Below are 19,795 nucleotides of genomic sequence, written 5' to 3'. Positions count from 1 at the left end.
CAGGCCATTACAGATATGTTTATATTGTATGTCCTCTTCTAGAACTGAGGCTCTCTAGGATCTTTTTATTTCTTTTGCCTAGCTGAGTTGAGAGAAGTTCAAGACCCTCGTGAGTCATCCTTTCTGTAAAAACCTACCACCAAGCTCTGCCAATCCAGATAGCATTTTGTTTTCTTTGCATTTTCCATATCCATGGTTTATCCCATCTATATACTTTTCATCCAAGTGTGTGATACTGAATGAACGCCAGGAAATTGTAAGATCTCGACCTCAACACCATCCATAGCAGGGTGAATAAAAAAGTTCCGTGAAAGATCAGAGTAGTAGATCGAAAAGCTGGCTTCAGGACAGTTTTCCTTCCTTCTTTTTTGGGGGGTATGTGTGTGTGTGAGAGAGACTCAGTCAAAAATAACCCTGTGATTCTCATTACCAGTAACCAAGTTAAAACATGTAAATTTCCCCTAACCTGGTGGCAATTAGAAGGTCCCATGTGCCAACTGGACAAATGTAGCTTCTGATAAAATGGCTTTTCAAAGCAGGGCACTGCCTCTCTGCTGATCGCAGTATCTTTTGTTTGTTATACATGACATGGCGAGTGGGAGTCATCATTTGAAATCCAGTGATTTTTACAATCAGGCCTTTGAGTTTGTGGTTTAAATTGTGGTTACCTTACAGTTTTTTTGTGCACTCTTCTTGGGCAGAGCATCCTGGCACTCTGTGATGCCATTTTTCTGTATGTTTCTCTTCCCTGGCCTGAGAATGTGTTGTCCGTATGTGCCTTCTTGACATTCTGGTACTGCTTAATCAAAGTTTCGTAGCCAGAAATGGTTTAATTATAACATGAACGTGTGTCTTCATATACTGAGAACTGACATAGGGTTGAATTTTGAGGTGTGGGTTATTTTGAGGTGGGGTGGCGTGATCTGTGCACTACCCTTTACAAAGATGCAGCCTGCTCTTACAAGATTTGGAGAGAACATGGCATGCAGGTTCTTTCATCTGTTTTAAATTGAGCTTTGGTCTGGTACAAATTATTGAATAGTATCCATGTTTTCTCTCTCTCTCTCTCCCTCTCTCCCTCTCTCTCGCTCTCTGTCTCTCGCTCGCTCTCCGTTTATTTATTTGTATGGCAGCTTCATGGGCTTCCAGTAGTTTTCCAAGCACAGTCCAAAATACAGGTTTTAACCTTAATCCAGACCATTTATGGCTTTGAAGGTTGTTCTGAAGGCGGCTTTATTCAGTGTGAATGTATCTGCTTGCTTCCATGATCATTGGCTGTCTTGCTCTGCATACTCCTGGTGTCTGATGGGCAGTCCGTGTGAAACAGGCCTTTTCAGCGGTGGCACCAAGTGACTAGCACTCTGTTCTTTGGGGTGGGGTGTCACTTGGTTCCCCTTATTGTTAGGATTCAGGCTGGCAAGATCAACCCCCTGCATTTTCTGAGAGCTTTAAGTCAAGCCAGGTGCTTACGGCTTCAGCGCTCTGTGGTTTTTGCAGCCCTCTTTGCTGTTTTGTTCTGTTTATGCTGCTGCTTGGTAGCCTCCAGCCCCGTGGGATGGAAAGATGGGTTATAACTTTCTTCAAGGAATACATTCATATTTATATATAGATACGGAACAAACATTGTGGTTGAAATTTTGCTGTGTTCTTCTCTGTGTTCTGCAGGCCTTGCAGGACACTTTCTCTTAAAGCAGCGTCTTCCAGACTTCTGATGCATGTTTGCTTTTTTGAATTAAAATGAAAGGCACACACTCCACTCTTGGACTCTGAAAGGTTTACTGTTAGAAACAGGTCCTGTTCTTGCCAACACCCTGAGACTTTTGGAGTCTTAACGAAGGCTTCCTTTACGTTCTCAAAGATTTTCACTATAACTGTGGGCGTTCGGCCTAGTTGTCACTGAAGATGGGATGAACCACTGTCTGGCCTGGGTCATTTTAGGATCACTTGATAGATTTCTCCTCCATGCAAAGGTAAGTTCTCCTTACCTAGAAATTTAGCAAGTCAGAGAGAAGGGATCTGGTCTGTACCTCTCCTTGACAAGCTAGATCTCTGTAGGGAGACTATATAAAGAAAAATCCCATCATATAAAGCACCACTTGCATTCTGAACAGTTTTATTCAGAAAGTCATTTACCAATGCAGTAAAAATTAACCCTTGGTATATTTCCCCCTGAAAATTAATTAAATTGAGTTTCTCTCTCTTCAAAACTTCTGCACTGAATTCTAGGTTCTGTGCTTATGCAGATACATACAATTAATTGACCTGTGGCTATATTTATACGATCAGCTAAAGCAAGCTGGTGCCCACCCACCTTTAATTTTTTAATTTAATAGTCAGATCCCAAAATGACATATTTCCAAAACCAGGCACTTGGCTGAAGGGCGTTTTGGCTGCTTCAGCCTTCCTGTGTTATTTTGCTCAACTGTGTGTCTGTTTGCTGCCCTGTAGCTGAAAATAGGGACAGACAGACTGGGCAACAAATGAGAGCTCTGGTTTTGAAATACTTAAATTCTGGCCATTGACATAAGCAAAAATGTTTGTTGTTACCTAATATATGGTATTACAGAAAGGCTATGACTGGACAAAGTTCTGCGGAGTTCAAGGGAGCAAGCAGACAAGTGCACATGCAGGTGGAAAGCTTGTGGGGTTTTGTCCTGCAGCTGTTTGCACTGCTGATCAGGCAGGCCACATCTTAGAACCAAAGGCTTGATACTTCAGCAGCACAAGCAGCTGCAGTGGAAACCTCAAAGGAACTGCAGAGGTAAGATTCTTAAAATAGCACCCCTCAGATATTTCCTCTTAGCATAAGGGACTTTATAGATAGGCTTGTCTTTCTCGTCGTGAGTCTGAGAACCGAAGGCCAGGTTTGTATTTTACAGACTGCAGGTCACCACAGTGGGCTGGAAGAAAGCCCAGAAGGTGTTTGAGGTCAGACTCTCATGGCTACTAGTAAACAATTCTCTCTTCAGTTCTCATTAGTGCAAAATGAGGGCTGTCCCTAGATTAAAGAAATCTGAGTTGATTAATTGCATCATGATTCAGTGGAGGGGCAAGAGCTCTGAAAAAAAGAAGCATGCTTTCTTGGTTTATAGATGAGGCCTGCTCGGTTCAGGGCAGCAGACACCAGTTTGAGCAGAAGAGGCCTTGCCTTCCTTCTGCGTGAAGGGAAAGAGCAAGTGCTCTAAGGCTGTCTGCTGCCCTCTTTCTCTCTTTTTTTTTTATGAAGGAGGGCCCTCTTTTTAACCTAACCAGTTAACAGTCTAAATGTTATAGTCATAGTTACAAAGCACAAACCCCTGTGCTTTATATATATTATATGATTGTTTAAAAACATTATATCCATTTCAGTCTAAGAATGCTGTGCGCTATGCTAAGTAATGATGGTTTTCCGTAACAGTTATCCTTTTTTCTGTTGTAAAAATTATCTCTCTGCAGAATCTCTCATGCATTCACACACTCTCATGTTTCTTTATCATTTCATAGTGTCTCCTCTTCTTGCGACATAATAGTCGTGGTGTCAAGATACCACAGTATTTCCATTATTCTCCTTACAGTGTCCAAATAATTTGATTGCTATGCATGTATCATAAAAATGCCATATTTTGAACATTTTCAAAGTGCTGTTTGCCATCAGTTCTTGCATCTTAAGCATTAATTCATAGGTAAGGATGAATTGAATAAAATATGAACAGGTGGCAACAGTTAACAAAGAAGCATGCAATTACTTCTAGATATCTTGCGGGGCCGCTAACTCATTGTAAGAGCTCATGAAAATTCCCTAAAAGGATTTTCAAAAAGCACTTCGTGAGCTTACAAGTAGAATCTCATCAGAATATTTCTTTTTTTCCCTTTTGAACTTTAAAATAGCTACTCTGCAAGATGAACAGAAGCTTCATTTAGAAGTGGATTAGAAGAAATTTACATTTAAACGCTCTGAGCATGCTAATAAACCCATTCTGTTTTAACATTCAGCTCTGCAGCAAGGATTGTTTGACAGAAATCACCAGAAGGCCATAATGTGTTTGAGAAGCAAACATTTTCAGTATATTTTTTCAGTGAAAATACTAGTTCTGTTTCTTCTGGTATTGGTCTGTGGACTCATGTATTCCACTAAGCAGTTGAGATCTATACCCATCCAAATGTACAGGTGGGAACAGTGTTATAAACCTTTGAGTGTGTGCTAGATGCTGGAAGGGCTCTGAGGTTTTAGTCGAGAGAGAAATAGTGTGTAGTGCAAGAGCTTGTACAGTTGCTTTGATATTTGCTGACCTGGGGAGAATGTAGATCCGTGAGTTGGAACCTGGCAGCAGGCATGCTTGCGGCCTTTTGCTTTCAGAGCATCAAGAGATCCCATAAAAACATCTCAAAGTTGACAGCCTTTCATAACAATAGTCAACAAATGTGTCGTGCAACCCCTGTCTTATGCCAATTCACATCTCAGGGCATTTTCTTGTTGGTTAATAGCATGTGCTGTTTGTTCAGTCCCTCACTGGAACAGATAATGGTGTTTGGATCTTAGATTGAAAATGTTCAAGCGATTTTAAAAATTATCAAAGATCTTGAAATTCTATGGTGACTGCCAGCGCACATTTCAAAGCACAGGCATTATTAATATGATACAGGTCAATACAGTTGCAGTTGTTGTCTGACTTAGCCTGTGGTGAAGAGTACTAAGATGGGAATCTCGCTTAGATTTTGAGAAGATGTTTGCCCATGACTGGGTTTGTGTTTTGTGGGTAGTTGGTTTGCCCACCCTTATTGTTTGTTCACCAAGTAAGTAGACTTTTCTATGAGCTGGTGTGGTGTACTGGTTAGAGTGTTGGAATAGGATCCGGGTGACCCAGGTTTGAACCCCACTCTGCCATGGAAGCTCGCTGGGTGACCTTGGGCCAGTCATACACACTCAACATACCCTACCTCACAGGGTTGTTGTGAGGATAAAATGGAGAAGAGAATGATGTAAGCCTGTAGAATAGCCTGTATAAACCATACACCTATTCCATTGCTGTGCTTTTGGAGCAGTGGATTTGGGTGGTGGGATTATCCAAGGAAAATCAAACAGGCCTCTGAAACAGCACCTTATAAAGAATCCAAATGAAATGCAACATAAACTGGGTGAAAGAAATTTTCCACAAATGTTTGCGTGTTTATCCATCACCTTCATCTCCTCTCCCTGGAAAAGAACCGATGAACTATCAAACAAGGTCCCCAGTAAATTCAGTATAAACAAAACTTAAGAAATCTGATTGGCTTTGGCAGAATTTATGCGAAGTACCATTTTAATAACAAGGACAGTGTGCTTATATGCCGCCCTTCGGGACAGGTGAGTGCCCCACTCGGAGCAGTGAACAAAGTCGGTGTTATCATTATCCCCACAATACAGCTGGGGTGCTGGGGCTGAAATGGGTGGCTTACCCCAGGGCTGCCTGCTGAGCTCATGGCAGTCGTGGGAGTCAAGCCAGCAGAGTGCAGATTCAAAGCCTGCAGCAGCTGTCATTTTAGGGTTCTCCCTCCACTAAAAGTTGCAGTATTTCTGGCCGCTGTCTCATTTTGAAAGTGCCGTAGGATTGTTCCCTGTTGTTCATGTTTTTATTTTCAATTGCTGGATTTCGTGATAAATGCCATGTTCTGTCCATGCTCAGGTTGCCCTGCTTACCTATCATCAGGACATTCATTTCACCTCTTTGAGTGGCTCTCAGTGATTCAGCAGGTGCCTACATTCTGCATCTGGCTCTTTAGAGAGGAAGTTTGAATGTATTGAAAGTACCAGAGTTGTTTTGAAATTTCACCTTTAGCAAAAGGGGGAAATTCTGGCCTGACTTGTCCTACAAAGTTGATAAATATATTGTGCTCAAGTCTTCTTGAAGGAAGAGTGAAGTTACACATAATAATAAATAGTAGCTAAAATCACATAACTCCCTTTTTTCTTGCCTCCTTGTGGTTCCATGCTGCATACATTTCTTGTGTTGGGGAGCTACGGTTTGTTAGGCTGGCAGATTTTAGAAAACTACTGCGTATATGTTTTCTGCTGTTTACTGCAGACAAACCTGTGTGTTAACTGCTAACTTAAACATTGGCGCTCAAAAGGTTATTTACCTAGCCAGATTTCCCCAGAACTAGCTCTCTCTCAAGAGACCAGGCTTTTGTGAAGCCATGCTGATTTTCATGTTTCCTTCTGATTGCTAATATGATTGCATCTGAAATGTGCAACTCAGTTTTGAGAGCAGATCTTTGAAATGATTCCGGGTCCTTAATGCGCCATTTTAATTGGGCCGGGCAGTCCTCTGGCTGTGTCGCTGAATGTCTTTATTCATCATAACACCCGCCCCCCCCCGCCCCCCGTTTCTTGACAGGCTGAGCACAGCCAACTTTCTTGTCTCTTGCATCTGCTCTTTGACTATTCAAGTCACACGCAAGTGACTACTGCTCTGCGCTTGGAACAGTTTGTGCCTGTAAAACGGAAAGAGAAGGGAACAGCACTGTGACCAGCTTCGAGTAAACACGATGGTATAAAATACCTGCAAATAGCCTTGCTTTGTCTGCCCCCCTCCCCCAGAAACTGTTTGGCGAAAATAATAAGTGTCTCTAAGGTTTAGTTTGGTTGGCTCTCCCCAAATAATCTAATTTAGTGTATTTCCTGTAGTGTGTGGGTTGGGGAAGTAGGATAACAGGAGCCCTGTGCTCTTCTTCCCCTGGCTCCTGCTCAGAGATTAAGGGTTGGATCCTACCATCTTTCCCACTTGATCTCTCCCAGTTCCCTTCCCCTCTGCAGCCCCCATCCCATATGTCTTCTGCCCATGCAGGTCCCATGGTCTTCGGTATAGACTTTTGGGTCAAAAGGGGCCCTTCCTTTTTCACTAGCAGAAAAGCCAGTAGGAGCCAACCTTGAATGCTTGAAACGAGACTTGTGAATGAAGTGGTCGTCTTCTCCCACCTCCCAAGTCTTAACTACCCTGCTTTTTAATTCTCTCTGGCTCCCTCCAGGTTTTGGGGGATGGGGGACAGGCACAGGGACCTCACCCTTGGATGCATTTTACTAGCAGTGGCACTTGCCTCCCTTGTCATCTGTCAGCACAAGGCACCTTTCTCATTGCTGCGGTTAGAACGGTTCCGTGAGATCCAGCCTACTGTGCTCTGCTGTCTTTTGCTCAGCCCAGCAAGAACCCCAACTGTGTGCTGGGATTGCTGAATCTTCCTGATGTATTTTGACTTCAGGGCTGGGCTGTGGCCACACCGAGGCCGCTGTTTGTCACAGACAAAAGTGTTTGCATCCCAGTCTTGCTAAACAAACGTGGCCTTCTGCCCTTTAGGATGTGCACCTGTAAAATGTTCATTTTGTTAGCTTATTTAAAATATTTCTTATCTCTACAACCTCACGGCAATTGACAAAATTGTGAACACTGCAGCATATGCATATCATAAGTATGCAACAGGTTAAAAATGCCAATACACAATGAAGCACAACTAAAAGCAGATCCACGCAGCACATACACCTGCTTTACAGACCTGCCTGTTTCTTGACTGTTGTAAACAACCCAAATTTTGAAAAGACAGGATGGGCGGGGGACTGCCAAGGGTTTGGGCAGGAAGCAGAACATGATGCAGAGGAAGTTATCTAATATGTGGAAGACGCTTAACACTGAGGAGAGAGAGGAATTGGCCGCTGTGAGGGCGTGACACACAATTTTTGATTGCTAGGTGCAAGTGGGTATTTTGCATTGGATATCTGGGCACCTGAAACTCATTTCACCCCTCCAAATTAGGACAATTTGAACATGTTTTTTAAAGTACTTTTTCCATACAGAGCTCTGAAAGAATGTGTGCATTGAGATTAAACTCTCAAAGGGTATACAGATCAAGATAGGTAGCCGTGTTAGTCTGTCTGTAGCAGTAGGAAAGAGCAAGAGTCCAGTAGCACCTATAAGACTCACAAAATTTCTGGTAGGGCATGAGCTTTTGTGAGGCACGGCTCACTCGAAAGCTCCTACCCTACCACAAATTTTGTTAGTCTTATAGATGCTACTGGACTCTTGCTCTTTCCTACTGCTAAAGGGCACACAGTTATTTATTTATAAGGCACATCTTTATGGGTTAGAGTTTTCTGTGTTAGCTGTTGCTGTGTCTTTAGCTCGGCTGAAAGTCAGCATTCTGTCAACAAAAGGGGCTGAATGACTTAATTAACTTCCCCCTCCTTTTTTTCTGAAGGTGAAATTGTGGTCAATGAAGTGAATTTTGTGAGGAAATGCATTGCAACCGATACAAGCCAGTACGATCTATGGGGGAAGCTGGTTTGCAGCAACTTCAAGATTTCCTTCATCACGGATGACCCTATGCCACTTCAGGTGGGTTATGCTGATCCCCTTGCAGTATCGTCACATGAATTTGGATGCCTTGAGCAATGCTGGTGTCTGCGCAGGACCAAGCGGGGCCTGCATGCAGTGAGATGCCCCTCGCACTTGGGTTGTCTGTTGTGGAACTGCTCTCCCATGTCCTGAATACGTGCAGTCCTGGGGCCGTGTAGAAGCCTGGTTGAGGCCTGTTCTCTTTCTGGGCTATTCAGTTTCTGAAGTCCTTGCTTTTCAAACAAGCTTACTGTCTCGGCCCAGAATTTTGCCTTTGTTTGGGGTGGCAGTGTGTGAATAGGGTATAAACCGTCACCCACCATTCTTTGACCGTATGTTCTTGGCTGTTCCCTGGATTCTTTAGACTGCTGTTGTTTCCATGGGTGGGGCCCGCAGAGATGGAATATCAATTTGGTGTCTACCGCAAGGTGGTAGAGCTTTGTGTCCCCCCATCCCACCTTAGCTTGACCTGCCGCTTGATACCAAGGCATGTTTGACTTCTTCAAAAGTTGATAGCCCAAATGGTTTGCATGACTTAAACCCTAGGTTACTGATCGGGAATGACACATCAGCTATTGCTCAATCTTCCTAAGAGCAAATTAAGCTTTGTCCTGCTCTTTGTCAGGTCTTCTGACAAAGCATCTTAGGAATAGCCAAGTCCCTATTTAGGAAACAAAAATTGAGCGAGAAAAAAACAAGTGACATTCCATCCCTTTCTCGTCCTTCTGAATCTGAAAATCATAGCAAAACAAAGCGGCTGAGATGAAACAAAATTAGATTGTATAGGCTGGTTTATTTTGGTTGGTTTTCCACTGTGTTAAATTCCATTTTCAGCCAGAAATTGATTACTGAAGCTGCTAACAGCCCTTAAATACAATGCAAGTACTGATGAAATTATAATACAAAATGCTGCTCTGGGAGGTGGTTTTCAACAAGGTCTGCATCCAGGTGCTGAGGGAAACTGCTTGGACATGGCTTTCCTTCCGTCCGATGGCCTTAGGCATGCCCGGGAGCTGCAGGGCTGTCTACTGGGATGAGATCCAGGCATGAGAGAAAGGTGGCTGGGTGCTGCTGACTCCCTTCCTTCTGATGGGTCAGCAATGGATGCAACAGAGACATCCTTCGTACGCAGTCTGATGCGTAGGGTTAGGCCAATTGACTACTTCCCAGCCTCATCCATGCAAAATTCTGCATGCACAGGAGTTTCCCCAATTCTCATGAAGCTGGTGAACGGCTCGTGCCCAATGGAGGAAATCCATGTGTGTGTTTAAAATATTTCCTTCCACAGAAGTGTACAGGAAGCTCAGCTTAGGTTTGGGCTTTGGGGTAGCATTGCGCAACACTCTCACTGTACAAAACATCTGCCAGCTGTTGCCCGCATAGTAACTATGCTGAAATCAAAAGTGAATTGTAAGTATTTATGATGAACTTCTGGCCTGTTTTTCAGAAATTCCATTACAGGAATCTTCTTCTGGGGGAACATGACGTTGCACTAACGTGCATTGAGCAGATAGTCACAGGTATGTTTGAAGCCCCCGGTGGCAGAAAGTCAAATGTTTGCTTTCTCAGCACATTTAGGCCTAGCAAAGTCAGCGTGGAGTGCTCAGAATTGTTTTTAATCGGGCACCTGTATTAGATGTAACCCCAGAAGGAATTGTGTCCTTTGAATGTTCTCATGGGGAGAAGTGTGAAGTTACCCAAATGGGCTAGCGAGAGCCACAGCTCTCTTTGTCAGGTGCAGATCTGACGAAGAGAGCTATGGCTCTTGAAACTTATGCTACAATAAAGTTGGTTAGTCTTAAAGGTGCCACTGAACTCTTTACTATTTTTTTTACTACAGACTAACACAGGTAACTCCTCTGGATATAAGGCAAAGAGGCTGTCACCATCGGCTTCATCTCAGTGGGTTGGCACCAGTGGTAGATTTCTGCTGGCGAAAAGGGGAGGGGGGTGATACCTTCTCCTTTCTGACTCTCCTCTTACGCTGTTCCGGAGCAGGAGGGGGTCCCCCCTCCTCTGGGAGCAGCGTTTCATGACCCAGGGGATAGGGTGGGGGAAGAGCAGGCCCCTGAGGCCATGCAGTGAACCTTCATATGCAGTCTGATGCATAGGGCCAGGCCAATTGACCACTTCCCCCTGTAGCTCTCACGGCACTTGGCCAGACGGTGTAGCTGGGTATGCTACTCGTCTGGTATTTTCAACTGAACAATCAAGCAGCTCGGCCAACATGAGGACTTTAGCGGCTGCTTTGTGGGGTAGGGGCACGTTAAATGAGACCAAGCTAAGTAATGGGAAGCCAGGGTGAGGCCAGGGTGGGGTGGATGGACCAGGGGCAGGCTGTATCTAGTCAGCTCTTGGCTCAGCAGACCCAGCAAGCCTCTGCTTTTCTTCCTGTGGGTTTGAAACAGCAGCAGCCAGGTTCTATATCAGGTGGGATCCAGAGCTTAGAAGATTGTCCTTCTCCAAGACCCACGTCAAGGCTCTCAAGCATTAAAGCTTTCCTCTCTGGAGTCACCTTCATAATCCAAGTCCCAGCATGGCAAAGCAAAGAGTAGGAACAGGCAAAATGCGCTATCCCTGAGACAACCAGTGGGGCAGGATGTGTGAAACTCAGCTGCAAATCCCGTCTCATTTGCACAGCTCCTTGGGTGGCCTTGGGCAGGGCAACCCATCCTTCGTTAGCCTCCGCTGGCTACCAGGGCTGCTGGGAAGTTGAAATGGCAAGCTGAGCTCCTTAGAGGAGGAACTGGGTGCAGATGTTATGACAGCTCCATAAAGGGTGTGGCCACTGCTGCGTCTTGCAAATTGCTATTATTTTCTCAGTAGTCAGGAAATATCACCAGGATTATCGTCAGCATTGCAAGCTGGTGTTTTGGATGTTTTGCTTTAAAAGTGTGTTTTGCCTTTCCCCCCTCTCTCTTGCAGTAAATGACACAAAGAGGAAACAGAAAGTTCTGGGCCCCAACCAAAAACTCAAATTTAATCCAACAGAATTAATTATTTACTGCAAAGACTTCCGAATTGTTCGGTTTCGTTTTGATGAAGCAGGACCAGAAAGTGCAAAAAAGGTATGGTAGCCTGCACATGTCCTTTCCCCGCTGAATATAGCTTAGAGTTGATGCATACTCAGGTATGGGAGGAAAGATGTAAACATTTACTTTGGCTTACTGGGATTGGCTACTTGTACTTTTTCTCCCAATCCTGGGACATATTTTAAGTGTTTGTGTCTCTAAGGATTCATCCATTGCTTGCTGTTTCTTCTGTAGCATATCTTACTGACTATCACAAATTTATTTATTGACTCCATTTATACACCGTGCTTTCTCCCGAGTGGGGACTCAGAGCTGCTTTCAGTGGCCATCCCTGCTCCGTTTTAGCCAACAACAGTCCTGTGAGGAAGGTTAGGCCGAGAGTGTGGGGTTGATTGGCCTGAGGTCACCCAGCAAGCTTCCGTGGTGGAGTGGGGATTTGTACATGGGTTTCCCAGATTCCTAGCCTGATAGTGTAAGCACTACACCATGCTGGCTTCAAACCGGATGGACTTTTTTGGAACCTTAATGGGTTTTGGTCTCAAATCAGTTGGTGGACTGTGGAACGAAAACAGTAGTGCCTGCTAAAAATGGGAGAAGCTGCTTGAAGTGAACTCTTTGTGAAAAGTGTATTTTGAGGGAATGGGGGCGGGGAGGTGCCTTATAAAATGAGAGTTAGAATATTCCATCTTGGGGGTTTTCTGAGGATGCGTAGCAACCTGCTTCCCAGTCATGCACATGCACAGGTTGGCCCTGAATGCATCTCAGCTATACGGCTCATCATCACCAGGGGTTGTAATGGCTGGCTCACATTGCAGCATAACTTGCCCATCATTTGTTCAAAGTGCTCCCTAGCCACTGTGGTTGCAGAAATGCACTCTAGTCAGTCTCTTTCCATATATTAGCTCTTGAGCTTTGAACACTTGGCATTCTTAGTGGGGGAGCTTTGGTACAACGTAAAGTAATGCACTGTTTCTAACATGGGCAACCTTCCAAGAGCCCTCCAGCCTTTTGGTGTGGCTTTTCCTGGACTCTGATAGCTGAGGCATACTTTTGGTTAAAAATAAGGGGCAAATTTGAATAAAATATTTTTAGCACATGTAAAAGCAAGACAGAATAAGTCTTTTTCTGTGCAAGTTGCCAGGAGGAGAATAAAACTGAGCAGGGACTTGTGCAGAGGTGCAGCGGTCAGCCTCCTTTTAGAGCAGTTAATTCTGCCAAGCTTCTGCATTGGGAAATGATGCGATGATCAATTTGTACCTCATGCAGAGGGGTTGCAGAATTACCTGCTCTCACTGGATGTCAGGTGAAAGAAGGCAATAAATCACGCAACGAAAGGGTAGGCGGGCCTCCACACTGAGCAAGTACATTCGGCTCATGATAGCCTCTAATTGCTTCTCAGGGCTCATAGTTTAGGAATTTACTGGATTCTCATACATGTCAACAGACATCCCACTACTGTGTGCTCAGATCCATGAATCAAGACAAAATATCAGTTCAGCAAGTGTGTTTCCCAGTCTCCTGTTGTTGTATTCTATAATAGGGCTTGCTGAGCTGCTCCACACATTGGGGAAGAATGGAGCTGCTCTTCTCTACAGCAGCACTTTTCAAAGCTGTTTCTTGAGAGATGAGGAGGGGTCAGTCTCACACACCTGGCTGCTCCTCTTCTAGCAATAATGAACCGCTGCCGGAGTCCCAGCTTTTGTGATCCCTCCAGAGATCCCTACCCACTATGAAAATTTAAAGATGAATGCATCAAGTACTCTGATGGTTTGGTTAAATCTCCTGGAACTGGAATACAGTTGTGTATTAATACGTGACATCCATTGATGCTAGGAATGGAAACTCTGAGCCAGCATCCATGCGTGCAGTGGCTGTCCTGAACCTGATGTTTCACATAAGTTAGGATGTGAAAATTCACACGTAGCTCCCGGAAAGTTGGAGTAATGTTTTTCTCTGGCATCTGCATTGGCTTAAACACCACCAGCTTGAATGAGAACAAGAGGTTCATTCAGTGTAGGTTATACCAACTTATTTGCCATTTGAGGTTTTAAGTTTCTCATTCAGCAGTGTATAGAAGAGGTGGAAGTAGTCAATACCTGTCTAGTTCGTCTGTTGCAAAAGAATGAGTGATGAGCTTGGATGTACTTATGTGCAGCCACGGTTGATCTGAATTTGTGCAGCTATTGTTAACTTTAAAAGGCCTCTGTTCCTTTCTGCAGAAGGATTAGTTAGCCCAGGAAAAAAGGGTCACTAGACCTTGCACCAATTTTTAGGAAAACTGAGCAGTGACAGCGAATAGTTTCCTCGGCCTTAAATAAATTTCGTGTGTGCCTGCACACTTGGTTCAGACCTGCTTCCAAAATTGCATCAAATCTACCATTGCTTTCTTCCTGCCTGTGCTCTGGAATGTGACACAGGAAAGAATCCCTGCCAGCAGTTGCTGGAGCCAGCCAATTGGTGGAGGCTGTTGTGTGGGGGGCAGCCGAGTGCAGATCCGCAGTCCAGCATCCTACACCAATCAAAAGTAGGGTACCTAGTGGCGCGTTCTACACACATCCCGCAGAACAAAAGTGAGCGTTGCAGCATATTCTGTGCTCCAGTGGTCCCTTTCCCACAGCTCTGTCACACTAAAGCAAATCAGATTTTAAAAGGGCTGATGTGGTCTTTGGAGGCAAACTGTTGGGGCAGTGTAGTGCACATTACGCTTTTTTAGGGATCACTTGCCATCCTCAACAGAACAACTCTCACATAGCAGAAGGGGCCAAAAACCTTCGGCTGTAAAGGACTGAGTTCCAGCCTTAATTTTACCTGATCTGTCCGCGTGCTTAGAGAGTGGCTGGGCTTGAGTTGTGAACTAAGGGGGGGGAATTCAAACTCCCTGTTGCTTAAGTTTTGTTGTTCAGCTGTTTTTGCTGTTAAACTAAGTCTGAAAAGTCTCCCAAAGAAGACAGCCGAGGAAGTGCAGGGAGGGGATGCTGAGCTGCTTATAAATGAGTGGAGGCTGTGGAAAGGCCAAGTCAGCAACTTTGAAAGAAGCAACAAGTGTTTAAATAGCCGTCGAATGCAACAGTTTCCGTGGGAACTCGTGAGGCCCTCGTCTGGGCTCAGTGATGCAGCTTAAATGGGTAAATCCCTTCCAAGTCTAGTGGTTAACTTCAAGCAAGACTACCTTGTTCAATTAATCAGTCAATCAAGAAACTCATTTTAAGCATTTATTTATCCGCTTAGTTTTAATTTCCCTTTTTAAGTGCTTGGACTGCAGGATGGGTTGCCCAGCAATCTTCATGGTAACGTGGGAATTTGAATCCGGATCCCTCAGATCCCAGTCAGGTGTGCCGCTACCCTGCACTGGCAGCAGAGAGAAAATAGAACCATGCTCCATGGCACTGGGATGGTGCATGAAGAGAGAAATGAGTGGGAGGCGGAGGAGAGATGATGGTTTGAGTTATGGAAAGTTTGTCTGCCTTGGAAAATGCAGCCTCCGCTCCCTCTCCCCTTCCCGAACAAAACCGTCAGTGCAGACCTTCCTCTCTTCCAGGGCAGAGCTGTGACTTTTAAGTTTTTTGACACGATTCTGAATTTGCCTCAGTATGTCAGAGTCACTGATTTCTTTTCCTCCCACCCAGAATTGCAACATTTGGGCTGGTATGGTTGTGGGGGGAGGGGGGACACAGTTGGTATCCAGCAACTAAGTAGAAAAGAGTCCAGTAGCACCTTTAAGACTAACCAGCTTTACTGTAGCATAAGCTTTTGAGAATCACAGTTCTCTTGGTCAGATGCATGGAGGGTAAGAAGAAACTGGTCAGCAACTAAGTAGATCTCCTGCCTGGCAGTGCAGTAAAACCAAGTAACATGGGCAGCTAAAAGAACCTTAAGCCTGGCCTAACACATGGGTCAATCTCTAAGGTGAAGGCATGTCTGGTGTTATGAACGGCTCGTGGGACTTAGTCTCCTGGGACATAGTTTCAAGAGGGCAGTACCCAAGAGCTGCAGTGCGCTCAGGGGGTGAGAAGCTTCCTTTTTTGCACAGTAAGCACTACCCAGGGGAAAGTGATGAACCAGAGAAATGTTTTCTCATGGCGGACTGAAAAACTGAGCTTTCTCTTTTTTCTGTGGCATTCTTCTGAAGTTGAAGGAATGTGCAGTCTGGCACTTAGTGCCTGCTTCCATTAAAGCCCTGAACAACGGTACCACTATGCGCCTTGACTCTTTCAGGGATAAACAGCAAACAAGCCAGGCTTTTGTCAGGAAGGAAACTGTTGTTTCCATCTCTGCGCTGGTGTCTCCTTGTCTAAAATTGCCTGTGGATTTTGCCCTCGACAAAGCATTCGCTTTTCAGGGCTGCGTCTGCCATTCCTCTTTGTATTTGTTTTCGGTGTAAATAAGGAGTAGCAGAATAACACGATCTTCTCTTGTCCTTATCTGCCGCCTGCGTTGGTCTTAAGACAGAAGGGGAGGAAGTTCTGCAAGATGAAAAGGAAAGCTTACTTTTCTCCATTTCTGGCCTGAAATGGAAAAATGGGGGAACCCTCTCACAAAATATATTCATTAAGAATTACGAGTAAATACTCTTTTAAGTTAATGCCTGAAAATGCCACCGCAGTTGTCATTATGGTTCCACGCTGTATTTGCTACAGCACTGTATTTATTTATTTATTTAGATACCCCAAGTCAAATCCCACAGTGCCCCACCCGTACACAGAGACAGCTTGAGAGTATGCTTTCCACCCCGTCTTTGACTGTAATCAGCCTTTTAATGTAACATTCCTGAATCTCTTCTGTCTGGAATCCCTTCTGTTTGAAATGAGATGACAGGAAGGGACTGTGTCTGAAGATGCTTGAATGGCCCATGCAGCTCAGAAGCAGCAGGTCACCAGCAATCCAGCCGTTTTTCCTGCCAGGCCAATCACCTGTGCCATTCAAACAAAATAGGCAAGCACAATAATCCATTAAAAGTTTTAAAAGCAAAAAGCCACAAACAAGGTCTGAAAAAAGGAGAATAACGGAAAACCCTGGCCTGAAGCGATTCGGTAGTGATGTTGCCTGGATTCTCTGCAGGAACTGCCTGAACCATAGAGTCACCATTGCAGTAACGAGAGTATTGTTACTGCATTTCACTAGATTATTAACCAAGCAACACACCCAGGATTTGATGCTGGAAAAGTACTCTTCAGGTGCTCAGTCCAGGAGGGCAATCTGAGAGTCTGCTGGGCCAGCTCAGCTTGGTGGTTAGAATATGAGGCTAAGCTCTGGAAGACCTGGGGCCCAGTTCCCTTTCTGCCAGGAAGCTCACTGGTGACCTTTGGGCCAGCCTGTGTGTCTCTCTCAGCCTAAGCTGCCCTTTCTAGTAAACAGTCATGATGGTGCTTGGAGTGCCTGACACTTCCTTTTGGTTTCTCCTTCAGGTGTGCCTTGCGATAGCTCATTATTCCCAGCCAGCAGATCTTCAGCTCCTCTTTGCCTTTGAATATGTGGGGAAGAAATATCATAACCCAGGTAACTGTTTTGCATTTTGTCATGACTCAGATGGGCGTTTTAAGATGTAGAGTGGTTGGTAACATCTGTGTGAAGTTTCCTCCAAAACACCCCAAGAGGTTTGCTTTGCAAAACATGACAGTGACTTACGGTGCACCTCTGTATGCCTCTTTCTTACCCCCTTTCTTGCCATACTTTCAGAAGACTTGTACAAATAGGTGCAAAAAAGCACATTCTGTTGGCGTGAATAACATCTCGATTCCCTTCCTTGTGTCCGTCATGTCCATAAAACATCCAAATAATCCCCGTTTCACCAGGTTTGTCGTCTAGTCCTTCTCTTGCATGTTTCTTTTCTGGTGGCTGTGCAGGAGGATTTATTCCACTTGGGACTCCGTGCCTCCTTTTCCTAGCTAGGCAGCCCCTTCAGAGCTTTAGCCATTCCTGGCTGAGTTGGAGCACACCCTCTTGACTCAAGCCAGCCTCTAAATGTGCATTCTCAGTTTAGTAACCTTGGAACAGATGCTTGTGGAGTGGCATTTTCTAGTGTAAGGCTTGCAAGATCGCCAGGGAAGAGATTCCCTAGCATGCCCAGTTTTAAGGTCTTACGATTTAAGGCTGACATTTGAAAGCAGAAGCAACCTGGGTGACAGATGGCAATTTTTAAAAAACTCTTTGTGTTAGAAAGTGATAATCTAGAATTGGGAAGAAGTTTGTTCCCCTTCACAAAAGAAGCTGGATTGTGCTGCATAGCAGAATTAACTACTTCCAGCACTCATACAGCCTCTTTCCACCTCCACTGTCAGCCTCATCCTGCTTCTATGCACAGCTTTTGTGGTACAGCCACTGACTGTGGGCATCCAACATTTCTTAAATGGGTGGACCCAAAATAACGCAATAGCACAGAGTCTGTTGAAAACACGGCCCTGCCTTCGTGTGCTATCTGAGCCACAGACTGTATTTATTTATTAATATTCAGTTTATATACCGCCCCTCAGAACAACTTAATGCCACGCTGAGAGCAATTTACAAAGTGTGTTGTTATTATCCTCACGACAATCACCCTGTGAGGTGGGTGGGGCTGAGAGAGCTTCAAAGAGCTGTGATTGACCCAAGGTCACCCAGCTGGCTTCAAGTGTGGGGAACTGAACCCCATTCTCCAGATTAGAGTCCTGCCACTCTTAACCACTACACCAAACTGGCACTCAGAGGTTAGAAGATGTGCAGGGCATCAGAAACCCATAGAAATGGAGTGTGTGTGCATGTGCATACGCGTGCTGAAACCTTGATGTTGTGCTCAGTGGAGATGTTCCACTCTGTCACTGCTGCAGACAGAATCTAAATCCTCTATGCTTTAGCTGAAGCAGATGGTGTTTTTTCAGGTTTTCTTCTTCCACTCCAGGAGGCCCAACAGCTTGGCTTTGAGATTCTGCCAAAGATGCAGTAAATTGATGTTAACAGGTGTAGTCTTAGACTTTTCGTAGACCCCTGGCTGCTCCTTAGGCATGTTTGCAGTAAAGGGTGTGATTCAGTTTGAAAGGAAAGTGCTTGGCTCTCTGTGAGACATGATCTGTAATGTCTCTGGTAGCTGCCCGTGTCCTGAGCTCCATGTGAACGAGAGGTGGGCTAGGCTCTTGTCAACTGCACAGTGAGGCAAGAGAAGGAAATGTGCCCTCCATGGCTGCAGGAGAAGCCTTTTCAGTATAGATATTATCTCCTAAGTTTGGTCTTGTGAAAAAGCACAGCTATGCTGCCCTCTTTCTAAAGTGGAGTCACCTCATTCCTGCCCAATAAATGAGTTTAGCTGAGGGATCTTGACCTTGAAAAAATGAGGTTCATTGCTCCTAGTTCCTATCCTAGCTAGACTAGAGTAACCTGAGATTTCTCATTCCCGCCACAAGGTCACCATACAGAGTTTTTATAAAGGTGTCCCTGACCTGCCTCAAGTAAGGCTGCGGCTGGCTTGCTGTGCCAGAGAGCAGGTCAGTATCCTGTGTGCTATTTGTCGGTAATGAAATGCTGGGAGCAGTGATAAGTGGTGGCTTGGGAGCCACACCTGGCTCTTTGATGTGCCGCCTGTAGCTCTTCTGAGCATTGTTCCCCAGTTACAGGAAAGTGGGCAAAACCCTTGCCCAGGGCTGCTTGGGATTGGCAGGTGGCTCCCAGTCTGAACCAGCCATCGCCAGAAGAACAGGTAAGCCATCAGCCTCTCTGAGGTGCAGGCCTCATGCCAGGGATGGAAGTAAATGTGGCTCTTTGGGTTGAGGGTAATTGCAAAAGTGGCATTCCACAAGCAATGGGCTGTGTGTGCCATTGGCTTAGAGTGCAGGGGTGGGGGACACACAAAGAAATGATTTTGAATCTCATTTTGATTTTCACCTTGAAATTCCGCATTGAATACTGCCCTCCCCTGTCCTGTGTGTGTCAGGCCTGCCCTCTGTGAAGGGCAGTATGCACACAGCATGCAGAGACTGAAAAGAGAGCCACCCCCCACAGAGGCTGAGCTCAGGCGATGCTTCTCTTCTCCCTTGCGGAGTTCTGGGAGGCCAAAGGAAGAGCATCCTTTGCTCTCAGGAGTTTTCCCCTTGCCATTTGAGTCCTGGGGCCACTGCAAGCTACAAAGGGAGAAACAGCTTGTTCCATCCTCCAGCACTGAGATGGCCACCCTTCTGCTTTGTGTTAAGGAAAAATTTCTTACAGGCACTCTGTGTTCAGATTATATTTTCCCATAACCATCACTTACTTTAACCAAGACACAGAAAACAGTGATCCAAGGAGATAATGAGTTTTATTATAACGAACTCAGATGCAGATGCCTTCATTAAGACACGTGCATAGAAAGATAGTCACCGCAGACAGTCTTATATACTTTTTACCGCTAATTGTTTACAGAATAAAAGATCAAAGGTTAACATAGGGTTTAAACAAACAATTCTTTGAAAATGTTGT

At 45.0% G+C, this 19,795-nt stretch overlaps 1 protein-coding gene across 2 annotated transcripts in view; it reads left to right on the top strand.

The window, feature by feature from the left end:
- Positions 1-19,795, top strand: part of MTMR10 (myotubularin related protein 10) — a 41,104-nt gene that overhangs the window by 8,806 nt on the left and 12,503 nt on the right. For both annotated transcript variants that reach the window (XM_055002554.1, XM_055002553.1), the window contains exons 3-6: positions 8,206-8,342; positions 9,790-9,862; positions 11,268-11,410; positions 16,780-16,870. In XM_055002554.1, coding sequence (XP_054858529.1) covers positions 8,206-8,342; positions 9,790-9,862; positions 11,268-11,410; positions 16,780-16,870 — 444 coding nt within the window. The remainder of the gene's footprint in view (positions 1-8,205; positions 8,343-9,789; positions 9,863-11,267; positions 11,411-16,779; positions 16,871-19,795) is intronic.

Source organism: Eublepharis macularius, chromosome 18 (assembly GCF_028583425.1).
Source record: "Eublepharis macularius isolate TG4126 chromosome 18, MPM_Emac_v1.0, whole genome shotgun sequence".
Lineage (NCBI taxonomy): Eukaryota > Metazoa > Chordata > Lepidosauria > Squamata > Eublepharidae > Eublepharis > Eublepharis macularius.
The sequence above is the reverse complement of the archived record's forward strand: the minus strand, read 5'-3'. Positions and strand labels throughout refer to the sequence as shown.